General features: G+C 51.0%; 1 protein-coding gene across 1 annotated transcript; it reads left to right on the forward strand.

Annotated features, from left to right (window-relative positions):
* The first annotated feature begins 1,952 nt into the window (after positions 1-1,952).
* LOC102446380 (butyrophilin subfamily 1 member A1-like) lies at positions 1,953-14,147 on the forward strand. The gene is made up of 8 exons (XM_075914140.1): positions 1,953-2,055; positions 4,375-4,722; positions 7,328-7,612; positions 8,788-8,892; positions 10,342-10,362; positions 11,029-11,049; positions 11,141-11,167; positions 13,639-14,147. Exons 1-8 carry the CDS (start codon positions 1,956-1,958, stop codon positions 14,145-14,147), a joined length of 1,416 nt encoding a protein of 471 aa, XP_075770255.1. The 5' UTR covers positions 1,953-1,955.
* The last annotated feature ends 3,934 nt before the right edge of the window (positions 14,148-18,081 follow it).

Genomic DNA, 18,081 nt, shown 5'->3' on the forward strand with positions numbered 1-18,081 from the left:
GGTTGGAGCCAGCGGCCATGTGGTGTGAAAAGGCAGGTCCTTGGGTGGAAGGGGCCTGCCTTCCCAAGCCAAAAATTGATTCGTCCACCCCTCCCATGGAGGTTGTGTTTCATTCTAGGCCACTGGGCCTGATCCTGTTCTCAGTTGTGTCTGAGGAAAATTTGTCACAAAATAACTTCCTATATTTAAAATACTGTCAGAGACATACGGTGCCACACCCAGCTGCGGTCAGGCTGCCCTTCTGCCTGTTCACGTTCCAATCCTTTGTTTCTGATACTTTTAAGGGGGGGGGGAGAAACAATTATTTCCACAATAGGTCCAAACAGAAGATTCATCCTGTTCCCCTATTGATACAAGAGGGAGCCAAGCACGTGCCTAAAGCAGATCTCAGTTCAGTTGTACTGTTGGATATAAGTAATTTTAAAAAAAGGCATTTTATACCCTGATCTACAAGTATCTCCTACTGTGTGAGCAACCATTGGAAGGGAGATACCTGGGAAAATCTGTCAGGCTCAAGCTAGTCAACAAATGGAATTCATGTTCTAAAATAGAAATTTTAAATTATTTTTGTTTTAAATATTTTATAGACTTTTCTATTTTAATCAAATATTATGGAAATAAATCTAAAATCTATTTATTTCAATTTTTGGGAGGGGAAGGATGTTCCTAGCAAGAATAAGAAAGGGAGTTAATAAAATATTTTCAATTTACTTGGTTAGGATTCCCATTTTGAATCAATGAGAAATGTCTCTTTTCTCACTGAAATGATCAAGAAAAAACAGAAACATTCAACTCATAAGAAAATGAATGGCAATGCTTTTCTAAAACTCATTTTTGTCGTTTTTATAACACGTTTTTAACCAGTTACTGTGTTATCAGATCAGACCTTCCAGTCCCCGGTCATCTGCTCGTCCTCTCTGGGAAACTCCACATCTCACCTTACTCTCCTTTGAGAAGTTTTTCACTCTTCATTTAGGCCTTGTTGGCATTTATATTGGGCATCACATGGCCCGCTCTGGGCAGCACACAATGATTGATTCCATGAGGAAATAGGCAGTATAGAGCAGATCGATTGTTGGTGTCAACGTCTTTATTTACAGAACAGATATGCCAAGTGTTCCAACTGCCACACCTGTCCTGACACTGAAGTCCACACATCAACTTTATCTCTGCTATTGAGGGGCTTTTCAGTGAATTATTATTTTTCTTTTTGTCTGGGAGAATAGCCATTTGGGGTATCCACATGTTAGCCCCCACAAGGACAATATACAGAGTTGAGAAGGTGAGGTGGGCTGGTGGCCTGGTAGAAGGGATGTGTAGCAGGCATCAGATGCAGACTGGATGAAAATGGATGGCTCTGCTCACCAGTCACTAGGTGCCCGCGTCTGTCCGGTTTTATGGGTTTTCCTAAAACGAAGGGGGTTCTGCCCCTTGGTGTGAAGAGTACTCTGTGAAATGCTGCAGCTGATTGGATGCAGCAAAAAAAGTGAGGATATGTCTACACTAGCCCCCTAGTTCGTGGAATGAGGTGTGACAGTTAATCCAAACTAAGGACTTAGTTCGGATTAACTTTAAACTGCCGTGTGTAGCCGTGGGCAGTTCGTTCGAACTAAGGAGATTTTAAAATGGCGGCCAGATGGGAAGATGCAAATCAAGCCCAGGATTTTTAAATCCCGGGCTTGATTTGCAACTTCGAATGCCTACATTAGCCACCCTAGTTCAAACTAGGGGGCTAGTGTAGACATACCCTGACTGTGTCACTCAGAAGCAGAGAAATGAACTGAAGTTGCATGTCAGGCCTTCTTCTGCGTGGCCAGGAATGTATCCCGCTCAGAACTGTCTGTGTTCTCTGAGCCCAGGTTGTCTGAAATCACTGTGAATGTTACATTCAACCTGCTACTTTTTGTTGTTGTTTTCTCTCTCCTCTCCCATCATCGGGATCGTCTCAGGGTGTGATGAAAATTCTCTCCATCTGCCACAGCTCCAGAGCGAGATCCTCCCTACCTCATTTCATTGTTTTCTTCCTCACGTGTTACGTGCACAAGATGGAATCAGGTAGGAAAGTCTGTGGCTGCTTCTGCTTCTTACAGGATTGACTGATTTATTTGCTTTGAGCTATTCAATCTCCCTGAGTCACTATTTGACACAAACCGGAACAAAAAACAGCACCAACTGCTCAGTGTATCAGCTCCAGTCCAAACAAATAATCACTGTTATGAGCTGGGTATGTCTACACTAAAAAGTTAATTTGAACTAACGGATGTTAGTTTGAATTAACTTTGATAGGCACTACACTAGCGCTCCGCTAGTTCGAACTTAATTCGAACTAGCGGAGCGCTTAGTTCGAACTAGGTAAACCTCATTCTACGAGGACTAAGCCTAGTTCGAACTTACTAGTTCAAATTAAGGGGTGTATAGCCCCTTAATTCGAACTAGTGGGAGGCTAGCCCTCCCCAGGTTTCCCTGGTGGCCACTCTGGCCTACACCAGGGAAACTCTATTGCCCCCCTCCCGGCCCCGGACTCCTTAAAGGGGCACGGGCTAGCTATGGTGCCCATGCCAGGTGCAAGCCTGCTAGCACCCAGCTAGTAGATCCTGCACCTGGCACGGCTCGAGCCAGCCACCCAATGCCCCCCAGCCCTCCGCCTCTTCCCGGGACCAGGCTGGCGACTCCCGGGAGCTTGCCCGGGACCGCAAGAGGCGGGCACCCGCCTGGGCTAGTGCGGACATCGTGGACCTCATCCACGACCTCCGCACTAGGCACAGGAAAGTGGCCGTCTAGGGCAGGAGAGCTGCCAGCCTGGCCACCCAGGAGCAGGTGTGCCTGAAAATCAAGGTGGTCCACTGAGACCCCTGACGCTGAGCCCTGGGCTTACAATGGCCGTCCTGGGTCAGACCAAAGGTCCATCTAGCCCAGTAGCCTGTCTGCCGACAGCGGCCAACCCTAGGGACCCTGGAGGGGATGGACCGAAGACAGTGACCAAGCCATTTGTCTCGTGCCATCCCTCTCCAGCCTGCCACAAACTTTGGGCAGGGACACCACTCCTACCCCCTGGCTAATACCACTCCATGGACCCAACCTCCATGACTTGATCTCACTTCTCTTTAAACTCTGGCATTTGAGGCCAGCCTCACCGACCGACGCGGGCCTGCCTGTCGCGAGGCGGCGGAGCCGGCGGCCTGCAGGGGTAGCACACGCTAGAGCTACGCAGCCGCCGGGGGAGAAGGGTCAGTGCCTCAGTCCTGGGCGTGGAGGGAGGGGAGAGTTGCTGCCTTGGTGGAGCCGGGCAGAAGGCAGGCCCTGCCCAGGCAGGATGATTCAAGCAGAGGCACCTAGGCTGGGTGGAGGGGAGAGCTACTTTGCAGCCCCATTTGGTTGGGCTGGCGGCGAGCAGCCACTGGAGGAAGCCTCGCCTGCCCCGGCTCAGAGATTTGGGGGGGGGGGAGGGAGAGAGGTGTCGCTGCCTCGCTCCAGGAGCTGCTCCGCGAACCCCGGCCTTGCCCATTACGTTTCCCGGCTGTGTCCGCGCGCATCCCTACGGGGACCCCCCCACACAAGCTTTCACCTCTCCCCCAGGGTGCTCTGACATTTCCGTGCATGCTGTGGGGAGGGGACACGAGGGTTTGGCGGGGAGAGGGAAGGAGACGGAGTTTGGTCAGTGGGGGGAGGTGGGAGAAGGAAGAGGACTGGGTCCTGTCGCGGGGAGGAAATTGGGTTTGGCTGGGAGGGAAGAGAAGGCGCAGGGTGGATTAGGTGGGGGAGGAAAGGGGGGGCGGACTGGATCTGGTCACTGAGGGGCCGGATTTGCCTGCAAGGGGAGAGAAAGTGGAAACTGCCTAGGTTTGGTGAGTGCGTGGGGAGGGGGGAGTCGGGATGTGTGTGGACAGGGATGTGTGTGGAGGGGAGACAGGACGTAGGCTGGGTTTGGCTGGAGGACATGGTGGGAGTCAAAGAGGCACAAGGTGAAAGGGGCGCTTTCCTCCTCAGTGCCTGTCCTGCAGCAGTGGGCCAAGGGGAGGGGGGATTTTTTTGCTTGGGGTGGCAAAAAACCTAGAGCCGGCCCTGCCTAAAGTGGGGGCAGAGGGGACTGAAGCTCCCTCCCCTGCCCCAGATTTATACAGGGACTTTGCTGGTTGTTCTTCTTTGTCAGGAAGTGAGGGGAAAGTGCCCAGTTTACTGCATCCCTCACTCTGGCTGGGGAGCGTGCACCCCCCCACACCTCTAGCCTCCAGACTTGGTCCCCTCCTTAAGGGCCCAAGCAACACAGGGGAAATATGCAAATTAGAACCTCGTGTGACTAACTGATTCACTTTATATTCAATTCCCCTTTTGTTTATTTGTTTTATCTTTTCCGGGCTCTGGTGCATTTCCCAGCCCAGTTCACTGTGGTTGGACCTGGTCACCCTGTCACGGCCACTCTGGGTGGGGACATCGCATTACCCTGTCGCCTGTCACCCAGCATCAGCGCAGAGCACATGGAGGTGAGATGGTTCCGCTCTGAGATCACTCCCTTTGTGCACCTGTACCAGCACAAGCAGGATGAATATGTGCAGCAGATGCCTGAGTACCGTGGCAGGACGAAGCTTTTGAAAGCCGGCATCACAGAAGGGATTGTTGACTTGAGAATTATCAATGTGAGGCACTCTGACAAAGGACTGTACCGTTGTTCTGTTCAGGACGGTGACTTTCATGAAGAATCTGTACTGGAATTGGAGGTCGCAGGTCAGTAACATGGGTCTGTCGTCTCTTCTTAGATGGTTCTTGGACCCAAAACCACAAAAGTGGTTAGGCACCTAACTCCAAACCTCAGTCCAAAATTTAGGTGCCCCTGGTATCTTCAAGATTGTCAGTAATTAAATATTTGTTATGAGAGACAGAGGGAGAAAGGGAGACTCTATAGTCCTGTGGTTACAGCACCAGAGGTGGGATACCCAAGGGCTAGTCTCCCTGTTCTAATTAATCTTTGATTATTTATCTAATCTGCCAAGTAATAAAATCACCACCAAAAAAGCAGGACTGGACATGAGTTTTCCCACTTCCCATGGGTGCACCTGATCTACTGCACCAGGGATGGATTAAGGTTTCTGTAGGCCCTTGGCACGCTCATAATCATAGGTCTTTAAATTAGATTCTGTATAAATATCGAATAGTATGTCTGCACTGCGGAGCTATTTCGTAGCTATTCCACATCTGTTGAAGCAGCCTGTTATTTTGAAATAGATTTTGAAATAACAGGTGGCTTATACTGACATCCCAGAAACCCTTGTTCCATGAGGGTTAAGGGACGTTCCAGAAAAGTGAGTTATTTTGAAATTTGGCACTGAAAAAAAAGGAGAGATTTCAATTTTTTTCAAAATGGGAATTGGAGCAAAAAATACTGAAAATATAAGCCATTTCAAAATAAACTACACAATTTGTGTAGTGCAAATTGCTTAGCTTGTTTTGAGCTAAGAGTATTGTGTAGACGCATGCTAAGGGAGAAATGCCTGATTGCCTGTATGCTTAAGAGTTAATTGTATGTTATACCCATATGTTGTTTGTTGACTAAAGAAAGCAAATTATTAAGTCTGAGTTAGCAGTTTTCTATTCTTATTTTCAAGTCTAGTATTCATTTTTTTAGGGTCTAATTTTTTGTAGGCCCTGAACTTTTTTGCAGGCCATAGGCACTATGCCTATTGTGCTGAATGGATAATCTGGCCCTGCCCTGTGCTATGCTCTCTCTCTGGCCCAGTGACTTTACATATTGATAAACACTAGAACAGTCCTTGGGCCAGAGAGAAAGAGAGGCAGGAATTTTCTAGGTTATCATCACCCTTCACTGTATCTGGTCACACTAAGACATTTTCAGTTACTCAGTTCATGTTGCAGGGCCGTACACAGGAATTTCAGGGGAGGGGGGAGGTTGCAAGCTGTTGGAGGGGCTGGTGGCTTCCCCTCCTCACCCCTGTGGTCCAGGCCGGTCCACTCCGGTGGCCCAGCCCTGCCCCCAGTCTCATTCTGGGTCTTTCCTGGACAGCCTTTCCTGGACAGCTGGAGCACAGGGGCGGGAGACTGGGGCAATGCACCTCCCAGCTTTTCCGTGGCAGGCTGGAACATGCGGGAGGGAGACTTGGGCAATTTCCTGCCCCTGCCTTCCCTAAGTCATCCAGAACCAGCCCCCTGGTGAACTATGAAGGACCATGATGGTGTGTGTTCACACACCCCTGCATATGGGCCTGTGCTGTTGGATTGAGATGCATTTAGCAGCAGCTGGATCTAACGACTCTTAAGGCAAAACACTCAGCAAGTAGTGATCAAACACTCACAACACTGAGTGATTGCATCACCGTCGCCTCCAATAGTGGACAACACAGCTTCAACCTCCCTTTACTATACAAACTGCTCTACACCTTTTTGTTATTTATACGTATGCTTTAGCCTCCCATGTCCATGTCAGCTCCCCTCCCCTGCCAGCACAGGGCCAGTGTGACTTCAAACAGGCCTCTTCTCGGTTCTTTGTTACTTTATCTTTCCTTTTCCATAAACGGGATCGTTCTGCAACTATTCATACCTGCGCACTACTGACTCTGCTATAAAACATGATCTGAACACACTCTGACAATCCACAGCAGGCTTCTGCCAGGTCTAGGTGACTTTGTTCCCAGCACGGTTCTCTTCAGTGCAGGTATCAGTCAATTTGCTGTTGGCCTGGTTTAGGACAGGAGTGAAGAGAGAACATCTTGGTTATGTCTATACTGCAGACTTCTTCTGAACAAGCTTATACAAATAAAGCGCAGATTAGCATATTGCCACACTTCATTTGCATAATTAGAGGCTGTTTTTGTGCAAGATGTTTTTGTGCAAAAAGGAGCTATGTAGATGGCTCCTTTTTGCACAAAATCCCCCTCTTGCACAAGAGCCATTCTTCCTCATTTTTTCAGGAAAAACAGCTCTTGCGCAAGAGGAGTATTTTGTGCAAAAAGGAGCCGTCTACACAGCAACTTTTTGCTTAAAAGCCTCTTGCTAATTAATTACGCAAATGAAGTGCTGTGATTCTACTCTGTGCTTCATTTGCATAAGCGTTTGCGGTAGAAGGCTGCAGTATAGACCGTTAGATGTAGCTATCCACAGCTAAAGTGCATTTAAAGCAGCCTAAAAAATTTAGTTCAGTGCAGCATTTCTCAGACGTGGCCACCAAGGTCTTTTCGTACAACACAGCCTCTGGGCCATGACAGTTTCATTAAGTCAAGTTTCCTCTTTCTGTGAACATCAGCAATAAAGAGCATTCAATGATGTTATTGGATCACTCGGCTGTAGGCTCATTTCGTTTATCACTGATTCATTCCAGCTTTAGGCTCCGCACCTCGCATCTCTGTTGAGGGTCACCAGGACGGAGGGATCCGAGTGGTGTGTCAGTCGGCCGGATGGTACCCACAGCCCCAGGTGCTGTGGAGAGATCCCAAGGGGCAGCCTTTATCTGCATCCACTGAAACAAAGTCTGAAGAGGAAGGTGGTTTCTTTCAAATAAAAAATTCTATTGTTGTAACGGAAAATTCAAACAAGAATTTGTCCTGTTCTATGAGGAACACACACCTGGACAAAGAAAGGGAATCGGTGACTTTCTACATATCAGGTCAGTTACTATCAAAACCACTTTCTGTGATACCGGCAAGAATTAAAAATGAGATTGCTAAATCAAACAAAAGTCTTAGTGTGAATATCCCCTCACAACAACTATATTTCAGATGAAGAGAAGGTGCGGGTACAATGTTGGATAAAATGCACTCCAGGGATTTTGTAGTTATCCCAGAAACAAGCATCTTGAACCCAGACAATTGAGGGTTACCATTACATTTACAGGAAATCCAAATATGTTAACACATGAAAGTGACCTACAGGGACACCAGAGAGCAGGGAGAGCTGAGAGGAGGGGAGGGGCTTTCCAGAGATCTCCAGCCCAACTAAAGTGCGGGGTTTTTTGTGGGTCTGGGGCTCTGGGCTGCAGCCTCTAAAGCCTCTGTGTGTTATCTGGCCCTGACTGGTGGGGCATGGGGGGACATGTAGCTCTGCCAGCTGCCCTCCCCTCCACTGGGCTGAAACCATGTTGCTGCATGTGCTGAGGGAAGCTCCATCCCTGCACTGCCCTTGCCTGCAGGATCTGCTCCCGCAGCTCCTATTGGCCAGGAATCTTGGCCAATGGGAGCTACAAGAGGTGGTGCCCACAGGCAAACACAGGGCAGTGTGGTCTGCACTGAGCCACCTGCCAAAAAGAAGCTGCCTCAGGTAAGAGCCTGCACCCCAACCCCTTGCCCCAGCCATGAGCCTTCCCTTGCACCCTACCAACATGTTACTCCCTCATCCCTGGCTCAGCCAGAGTTGGCCCATTCTGACTGGCACTTTTCCAAAACGCTCAGTCTGAAACAGACACCCCACAGGGACCCTTCTGCCCAGATGGAGTGAGTTTGAAAAATTAGTGAACAAATGAAAAGAAGGCCCTGCCAGGAGAAGCACCAAGCAACTTTCATAAAGGTGATGTGAAGAGAGAGAGAGAGAGAGAGAGAGAAGGCAATGGAGGAGTGGGGCAGAGAGGCGTTAGGACTGGTAGCTCAGTGATCATGTTTAATACCTTTTTCAACATGATCAAAAGTGGATGAGCAGAATCTGGTTTTGAAGTTGGTTTCTGCCAGTTTTTATATTGCAGGGAACAACTTTTCTCACATGTATTTCACACCGAATCTAAGGTGAAGCATTTCTCTAGAAGGCTGTTTGTCGCTACCATTCCCAAGCTAGTGGGGCTTTGTGTTTCAGACTCCTTTTTCCCAAGAGCCTCTCCCTGGATGGTGGGCTGGAGCGTGACCTTGATGATTTTGTTGTCATTCATCTGCCTGGCTTGGTTTCTATTCAGAGTAAGAGGTAAAGCTCAAATGGGGGAAATACAAAGTAACCAGAATGGGATTTTCTCCTTAAAAATAGATTAGATATTCTACCTGGGAAAGTCATCTCAGTTCAAGGGGCGCATCCTAGCAGTGACACATCCTGGGAGGAGGCGATTGCTTCTAACGTTAGAACAAGTTCTTGGCTTGCAGTGACTCATTCGCTTGCTGACCATTCTCCCCCTTCTCTCCCTCGCTGTGCTCCAAGCTGCTGCCCAAGTGTCTTGGGAGGAATCCAGGGGCTTGCTGGGGAAGCTGGTTGGTCCCCCTAAGGATCCCATGCCACTGCTCACAGAAGCAGCATGTTGTCAGGGGTGCTCCAGACCATCCTTTTGCCTCCTTTGCTTTTTGATCTGACTGGCTCAGCCCCTTTAATTTCAGGTGGAAAATCAATGTCATGGGGCTCAGTCCAACCCAAACCCCCAGTGCAGACCAGGCCTCAATTTGAGTTCCCACAGACATTCAATGTGCTTTGGAGTTGGACTCCCCCAGGCTCCACAGAGATACCTGCCCTGGGAAGTTTCTGATGTTCAGTTCCAGCGTGTTCAGATTACTGCAGCATGAATGGAAGGCTTAGTCCTGCTGGTGTGAGAGCTCTGTCAGGTGGCTTCAGTATTCAGCCTCACATGTGAGCGAATGTCCAGGCTTGGGCAAACAGGCTGCATTTTGGGTTCTGAGAAGCTTCAGGAAGAGGAAGCTGAATAAGGAACGGAGGCGTTTGCTCTTCGTCTTGGGCTTGGCATCAATTCTCGAGACACCAAGTTTTGAGATTCTCTAGTGTCATGGATCCATTGGATCAGTGCTAAGTCCCAGCTGAGTCTTGCAGTAAGCTATTTAACCAGATCCCAGAGGGATTTTCCTTCAGAGTAGGTCCCTCAGCCTCAGCACTGCCTCAGCTGGGCCTCTGGGTTCCAGCCCTCCTGTTTCATACCAAGAGCTCTGCCCAGTGAGTCCACACTGAAGCTATGGCTACATTGCCATTTTTTCCAAAAGAAGATATGCAAATGAGAGTGTGATTTCCATATCTTCTTCCGTTTCCTTTTGAGGAAGAGGTTTTTCTGATATTTGGCCCATTTACGGAAGGCAAATGTTGGAAAAACCCCTTCTTTCACAAGACCCTGCAAACCTCATTTTATGAGGAATAAGGAGTCTTGCAAAAGAAGGTTTTTTTCCCGACATTTGGCCCTGTGTAGATGGGCCAAATATGAGAGAAACCTGTTTTGCAAAAAGAAACAGAAGAAGATATGGAAAGGAGAGTGTGACACTGATTTTTGACTTCTGGGAACCAACCCGCAAGCTGCTGGAGAGCTACAACTGCTTGGTTGAGGGGCAGCCTGGTCATTACTTGAGGATTCATTATGAAAAGATTCCTTTAAATCTAGATCAGCTGAAAAAGTCTCCAAATAATTGTGTTTGTTTTCTCTTTTAGGGAAACATCTCGACACCATCAGTAAGTTCTTTCCCTCTCCTGGGAGAACCAGTTTTATGTTATGGAAGATTTTTACACGGCTGTGACAATGACAACTTGCCAACCCTAAGCAATGCTGCCCATGCTAATTGCGTAACTAGTTACCGAAGTAATAGAGTAGGAACCCGGTACTGTGCTAGTGTCTTAAGTGGGGCCAAATGGAGCCAGTGATCAGGAGGGGGGGAGGGGTTTGTGCACTTGATGCTCATGGCAGAATGGCTCTGTACAAAGAATGTCAGAGAGGGGCTGGTGGCAGCTCAGGAGAGAAGTAAAGATGTGGCCAGTGGGGTCAGCGTCATGTACAGTCAGTGCCCACAACCTCAGCATGTTGGCACTTTGTGAGTCAGAATTGTGACCTTTTGCCAGACTCCAGCCTGGAAAACTGGACATGGGGTGATCTCGGGGCTCTTTCTGCCTTTCCCTATCAAGCTGACACAGCTCACACCCCTCACACAGCTGTGCCAGGGTGAAAAGTGACTTGTACCAGGGTGGCTTATGCTGTGTCTGGTCCCTAGGCCTGTATCGACATAAAACAATGCCTAGGGACCGGATACAGGATAAGCCTCCATGATCAGTAGGTTGGGGGCCTGGGATTGTTAATTTCACACAAGATTTTACAGCCTGATCTTCTTTCTCTTTATTATTTAGGAAAAATTCGCACAGAGCTGGGTAAGGACTTTCTGTTGTTTGTTTTATTTCTCTGTCTAGTGCCGTCTTTACTGTGAGAGCGAATCTTAATGATCTGTGTCTTGACTTTCAGAGTGGAGGAGATCCCAATGTGATGCAGGTAATCACAGCAAATGTTTAATCAGTGGGTGACCCTGCTCTGTCACTGTATAAGAAGGTGAACATATAACAAACAGAATAGAGTATTTTCCTGGTGGGAAAAGTGAAGGTGTTGAGGCTCGAAGGAGGAAGAGGCAAGGAACAGCCCAGCATCTCCTGGTTACAAATTGCTCCCCTGCCTCTGGGATTAATTCCTTATGTGTGGCTGAGTCAGTATTCCTCCTTAGGATCCCAGTCCCAGAGTCAGGGAGAGGAACGAGAGCGGGGACCAGACACAAGAGTTCAAACCCAGAATCCCCCTGATCCGTGTTCAGCTGGTGCCTGTTTTCTCTTCTCTCTGCCCACAGAGATCTCCCGTTTCTCCATCAGATCCCAACTTTCTGCTGGTTTTAACCCTCTCATCCATGTTACCCTCCATTCCTTCATTTATACCAATGAAACCCTCCTTCCCCGCTGTCCACCACTAAACACCTTCTTTTGTAGAAGCCCCTAATTCTCTGTCTGCCCCCGATGACTAGCCGTAGACGTTTAATTAGGAGTCTGTTGACTCATGTCATTATCTTGGATCTCAGACTTATGGCAGGAGGGAGCAGAAGTTGGGCTGGTGTCAGCAAGAGATGGCCAAGCTCCAGGGCTTTAAATACAAGTGAGGAAAGGCCCATCAGGGAAAGCTAATTGGGACCATGTAACTGATAAGTCTTAGAGGGGGAGACGTGTTTGTCTGCAAAGTGTGACAGGGTCAGTCCCCTGTTCAGCCCACAGTTTAGGAGTCACGGTATAAGACTCACTCGCCTTGTTTTGGTGTTTGTCCCTCTGTCGCCTCCCTGCAGCCTTTAGCAGGGCAGATGCTGTTCTGCTTGGCTCCTCCAGTCTGCTTATCAGTTGTCTTTTTCTATCTCTAATCAATCAATCAATCAATCAATCAATCAATCAATCTCTCTCTCTCTCTCTCTCTCTCTCTCTCTCTTTGCTCCAGAGCTGCCTCTTTCCCCTTCCACCAAGCCCTTTATCCTGCTCTGTCACAAAAAACAACAAGCAGTTCTGTGGCACCCTTGAGACTTGTGTATAGACATAACACAAAAAAAAGAAAAAGGGTACAAGTCCATCTACACTCCTGCCTCTGTTTAACCCACACAGGCTGATGCCCTAATGAATCTGTTAGTCACTCAGGGTATGTCTACACTACCCCCCTAGTTCGAACTAGGGGGGTAATGTATGCATACCGCACTTGCTAATGAAGCCCGGGATTTGAATTTCCCGGGCTTCATTAGCATAAAGCCGGCGCCGCCATTTTTAAAAGCCGGCTAATGCGAACCCCGTGCCGCGCGGCTACACGCGGCACGGGCTAGATAGTTCGGATTAGGCTTCCTAATCCGAACTATCTGTACGCCTCGTGGAACTATCTGAAGCTTAATCCGAACTATCTAGTCCGTGCCGCGTGTAGCCGCGCGGCACGGGGTTCGCACTAGCCGGCTTTTAAAAATGGCGGCGCCGGCTTTATGCTAATGAAGCCCGGGAAATTCAAATCCCGGGCTTCATTAGCAAGTTCGGTATGCATACATTACCCCCCTAGTTCGAACTAGGGGGGTAGTGTAGACATGCTTCCAGGTGCCACTGGACTCCTCTTTTTTTTTCATATGATTGATGTTGGGAAACTCTCCTAGTCTTCCTTGGGAGTCCAGGGCATGGGCAAAATACAAGTGAGACACAAGAGATGATTTGGCCCCAACACCGTGGGCGGGAGAGAGGAGAAAGGGGCTGGCCTGTGGCCACTGGGGGCATTGGTGGTGGGGGGGCTTGGTGGGTCAGCAGGGGCCCAGCCTCCCTGCACTAATCAGTAGCAGTGGGGGAAGCAGAGTGATGTGGCCAGGGGAGCAGAGCAACCTGGGGTTACTGGCTCCATCTCACCCTGCTGCTGCTGTTGAGTGTAGGGGGGCAGATCCTCACAGCTGCCACTGGTCCCTCCCCCAACATCACTATTCCCCCAGGGCTGCCTCAGTGGGAGGAGAAGCAGGGTAAGGACAGAGCAGAGATGGGTGGGGTGCAGGCAGGGAGGTGTCATGACAGTGAGAAGTGGAACCTGCACTGGAGGCTGGAGGGGGGTTGTCACAGCCCTTCTCTGGGCCAGCGGGGGGGAGGGTCATGTGGCTGGTGGCCTCCAAGTCCTCCCCTCACCAGTCACCTCTGCAGGACCCCTAATCCCCACCCAGGGACAGATGGTGTCTGAGGGGGAAGATTGAGTCTCAGGTCGGGTCAGTAAATCTCTGGGCTCAGTCACTGGCCGGTAGGATGAACCTCAGGAGCGAAGGCCAAGACCTCAGGGCTGCTCCCCACTCAGAGCCGGGCGCCCCTGGAGGCAGGAGAGTCCCTGAGTCACTGCCCAGCTGGGGCAGATTCTGTCCCTGATGCCGTCGCCCCCCCCCCCCCCCCCAGGGCCGAGCTCTGCCCCTCACGCTCTGATTCTCCCCCCAGCCAACGTGACTCTGGATCCAGACACGGCGCATCCCCAGCTCGTCCTGTCGGAGGATGGGAAACGTGTGAGATGGGAAGACACATGGCAACTGCTGCCCTACACCCCGGAGAGATTTGACATTAGACCCTGTGTGCTGGGCCGTGAGGGCTTCACCTCGGGGAGACATTACTGGGAGGTGGAGGCGGGGGATGGGAAATACTGGGCTGTGGGGGTGGCCACAGAGTTTGTGAGCAGGAAGGGAGAGATCAGCCTGAGCCCCAAGGTGGGGATCTGGGCTGTGCAGCGGTGTGCGGAACAGTTCCAGGCTCTCACTGCCCCTGTGACCCCCCTACCCCTGAGCCCCCCCAGCAGGATCCGGGTTTGTCTGGACTGTGACCGGTGGCAGGTGACATTTATCGATGCTGGGGCCGAGGCCTCGATCTTCACTTTCCCGATGGGCTCCCTCCCTGGGGAGAGAATCCGACCCTGGCTCTGGGTGGGGCCAGAACTGCTCAGCCTGTACCCCTGAAATCAGCCCATCTAGTCTCCCAGGATATGTCTACACTACAAAGTTAATTCGAACTAATGGACTTTAGTTCGAATTAACTTTGATAGGTGCTACACTAGCGCTCCGCTAGTTCGAACTTAATTCAAACTAGCGGAGCGCTTAGTTCGAACTAGGTAAACCTCATTCTATGAGGACTAATGCCTAGTTCGAACTTACTAGTTCGAATTAAGGGCTGTGTAGCCCCTTAATTCAAACTAGTGGGAGGCTAGCCCTCCCCAGGTTTCCCTGGTGGCCACTCTGGCCAACACCAGGGAAACTCTATTGCCCCCCTCCCGGCCCCGGATCCCTTAAAGGGGCACGGTCTGGCTATGATGCCCATGCCAGGTGCAAGCCTGCCAGCACCGAGCCAGCAGACCTTGCACCTGGCATGCCATGAGCCAGCCACCCGATGCCCCCCAGCCCTCCCCCTCTTCCCAGGACCAGGCTGGCGGCTCTCGGGAGCCTGGCCAGGACCGCAGGAGGCGGGCACCTGCCTGGTCTAGTGCAGACATCGTGGACCTCGTCTACGAACTCCGCACTAGGCACAGGAAAGTGGCCGTCTAGGGCAGGAGAGCTGCCAGCCTGGCCACCCAGGAGCAGGTTTGCATGAAAATCAAGGTGGTCCACTGAGACCCCCGACCCTGAGCCCTGAGCTTACAATGGCCGTACTGGGTCAGACCAAAGGTCCATCTAGCCCAGTAGCCTGTCTGCCGACAGCGGCCAACCCTAGGGACACTGGAGGGGATGGACCAAAGACAGTGACCAAGCCATTTGTCTTGTGCCATCCCTCTCCAGCCTTCCACAAACTTTGGGCAGGGACACCATTTCTACCCCCTGGCTAATACCACTCCATGGACCCAACCTCCATGACTTTATCTCACTTCTCTTTAAACTCTGTTCTAGTTGTAGCCTTCACAGCCTCCTTCATCAAGGAGTTCCACAGGTTGACTCTTTGCTTTGTGAAGAACAACTTTCTGTTAGTAGTTTGAAGCCTGCTACCCATTCCTTTCCTTTGGTGACCTCTAGTCCTTCTATTATGGGAACTAATGGAGAACTTTTCTTTATGCACCCTCTCCACACCACTTTGCTTTTATAGACCTCTGTCATATCCCCCCTCAGTCTCCTCTTCTCTAAGCTGAGAAGTCCCAGTCTCTTTAGCCTCTCTTCATATGGGACCTGTTCCAAACCCCTGATCATTGTAGTTGCCCTCCCCTCTCCCAGCCTCTCTCTTCCCCTCTCCCACCTCTTTTTCCCAGTCTCCCCCAGTTTTGTTCAATAAAGAGAGTTTCTATTTTTGACCACACGTTTTCTTTATTTTGTACATCAGGAAGGGGGGCTAGGGAAGGGTAACTGGAAGGAGGTGAGGGAGGAATGGGGTACGAGCCCCCGATGGGGAGGACTGGGTTGGCTCTGCGGGCTTCTTGGGATGGAAGTTCTCCTGCAGCCCCCCGATTGTCCCCTACTCCCAGATGGCAGCCTGCGGCAAGTGCAGCCGGGCTGATGGCCGAGTGATGTGATGTGCCCAGTGTGGGTACTCCGGGCATTCCAAGCCAGGACTGCTTTGCAAGCGGGGCACCCCTGAGAACTGTCTGTCCGGGGTGGGGGTCGGGACCCTTTAAGCACAGCCCTCGGCTAGCCTGAGACAGCAGCTCCACGCTCTAAGTCCTCCTCTGATGCCCTGCCGGCACTGCTTCCGGCCATCCTTAACCTCTGTTCAGGGTCCACTCTGTGTGGACATGCTAGTTCGAATTAGCAAAACATTAATTCGAACTAGTTTTTAAGTCTGGATGCGCTAATTCGAATTAGCTTAGTTCAAATTAACTAATTCGAACTAAATTAGTTCGAATTAGCGCTGTAGTGTAGACGTACCCACACACTCCAGTCTTTGTGACCCTGGAGGACTCCCCTATTCTCAGCCCCTGGCTCCTCATCTCTCTGGTTCCTGAAAGATCCCCACCCCTCCCTGCAGCTCCACAGAAGGGAGCAGACAGGTCTTGAATGGTAGAAGTGGGAGCTAGGCAGGGACAGAACTAACAGCCAGGCTGGGGACAGGCAGAAAACAATAAAACAAGAATAAAGGGGCAGCCCTACAAAAATGGTGACCCCTGCCACACCGCCCTGCATGTCTCCAGTCAGCAAGGACTCCGGCCAGAGATACCAGGGTGGGATGGACGAAGTCCCCCGGCTTGCTCCAGTGTCCACACTCTTGCTCTGGTGTCACCACCAGGGATGGAAGCCAATAGTCAACCCTCCAATAAGCAGAAGCTTAGTGGACAGTGGACTAGTGATGTGACTAGTCACTCCCCCTCTTGCTGCCTCTATCGGAGAAAGGTTGTGACGTATTGAGGGTGGGGGGCTGGCTGTTCTGTAACCCTGTGTCCCTCTGTGCTGTGATGTGGGATTCCCACTGTCTCACCGATATGTGTATTAGCCCAGACACCTTGGCCTAGCCTGAACAGATAACAAGTCTCTTCCCGGGGGAGAGACAAAGGAAGGGAGGTGGAGATGAACACCTGGCCGGGGGAAGGTCCTGGGAGTGAGGCAGTGGCTGGCTGGGATTCAGGAGGGGAACAGCCTAAGCTGAGGGCTAGAGGTGATGGATCCCTAATCCAAGGGGTCTGAGGCCCATAAACAGGCCTAGACAGCCACTTCAGCATGAGCACAGAAAGGGAGGGGGACAAAAGGGTGTGACGGGGTGTGGGATGACCCCGCTGAAGCACCCACACCCCTCACTGGAAAGGCGCCTGGTCTCGGCACCGTGGGGAGTGGGCAGCCATGCTGGGAGTGTACGGTGCCCACAGTTCACGCCGGTGTCGGGGTGCTTTGGGCCGTCCAGCTGTCCGATGGGAAAGCGGCTGCACCAGGACGTCTCAGGCCGCCCAGCTGTCTGGCAGGAGGGCATCTGCGTGGGTATCCCAGCTGGTGGTGCCGGTGTTGAAAAGCGGCGGGCCAGTCTGCCAAGGGGGAGCAGAGGCGAACTGAAGAGAGAGAGCAGCGAGAGGCAAGAAGAGGAGAGACCGAACTAAGGAGGGGGAGCAGAGCTGAGCCAAGTCAGGACAAGACTGATTTGGGGGTCCCCAGTGAGATGTGCCCAGGGTGACTCGGCATGAGGGGAGGAAGTAACCCAGGATGGGGCACCAGAGGGCCAGTGAATTAGAGGAATGGTCCCACCGGCCGAATGAGCAGCAACGACGCACGTTCTTAGGGTCCTGGGTTGAGGTCTGGAGCGGGGGCAGGCCCAGACCTTCCTCCCCTCCCTGCAGGAGGCAAAGGGATGAGACCAAGGCCGTCCCGCTCCAAGTCGGGCCCTCTGAACTGTAGACGGGGCTTAGGGACACTGCGAGAGGAGTTTATTCCCCACTGGAGCGGGGAGTGACTTGTAACAAGGGGGTTGAGTGCCACAGAGAGGGCAGCTTGACCCCGCATCCTTCCTGATGCCCAAATCTCTAGTGAAGTCGCTGAGCTAGACATTTAGGAAAACAGGAAACTTGTCTAATGCCCTAGGACACAGATCTGTCAGGGCCCCGGGCATGGAGCCTCTGAGACAGAAAAAATGCATCTGTTGAACGTGATGATCAGAAGAAAACCTCTTGCCTAACCTTTGAAAAGTGCTTGCCTGACAAGTGCTTGAGTGACATGTTATTGTAACACTAATGGATAAATAGGGAAGGAAAGTTTGAGTTAGTGGGACAATTTGGGGGACATTTGGCGGGGTGCCTCAACGACTCCTTGGGGACTCTTCACATCTGGATGCATCTTCGTCTGCACCGACAAATGGAAGAGTAGCCATGGAAGCCTGCCCAGTGTCCCTCGAGAGCCACACTCAACTCCAGTAACTATCCAGGGTGGGGGTGTTTTACTGACCTGTTGCAGACGTGTGTAAGTGCTTGAGACGAAGTAAAGTTTAGCTGTAAGT

Source organism: Pelodiscus sinensis, chromosome 32 (genome assembly GCF_049634645.1).
Source record: "Pelodiscus sinensis isolate JC-2024 chromosome 32, ASM4963464v1, whole genome shotgun sequence".
Taxonomy (NCBI): Eukaryota; Metazoa; Chordata; order Testudines; family Trionychidae; genus Pelodiscus; species Pelodiscus sinensis.

What these genes read in the sequence shown, in the direction of transcription:
- LOC102446380 (XM_075914140.1), top strand. Translation starts at nt 1,956, where the DNA reads ATGAAAATTCTCTCCATCTGCCACAGCTCCAGAGCGAGATCCTCCCTA. An exon ending in ACTGGAATTGGAGGTCGCAG is followed by an intron (nt 4,723 to 7,327) that starts GTCAGTAACATG and finishes GATTCATTCCAG; the next exon opens with CTTTAGGCTCCGCACCTCGC. An exon ending in GGTGACTTTCTACATATCAG is followed by an intron (nt 7,613 to 8,787) that starts GTCAGTTACTAT and finishes TTTGTGTTTCAG; the next exon opens with ACTCCTTTTTCCCAAGAGCC.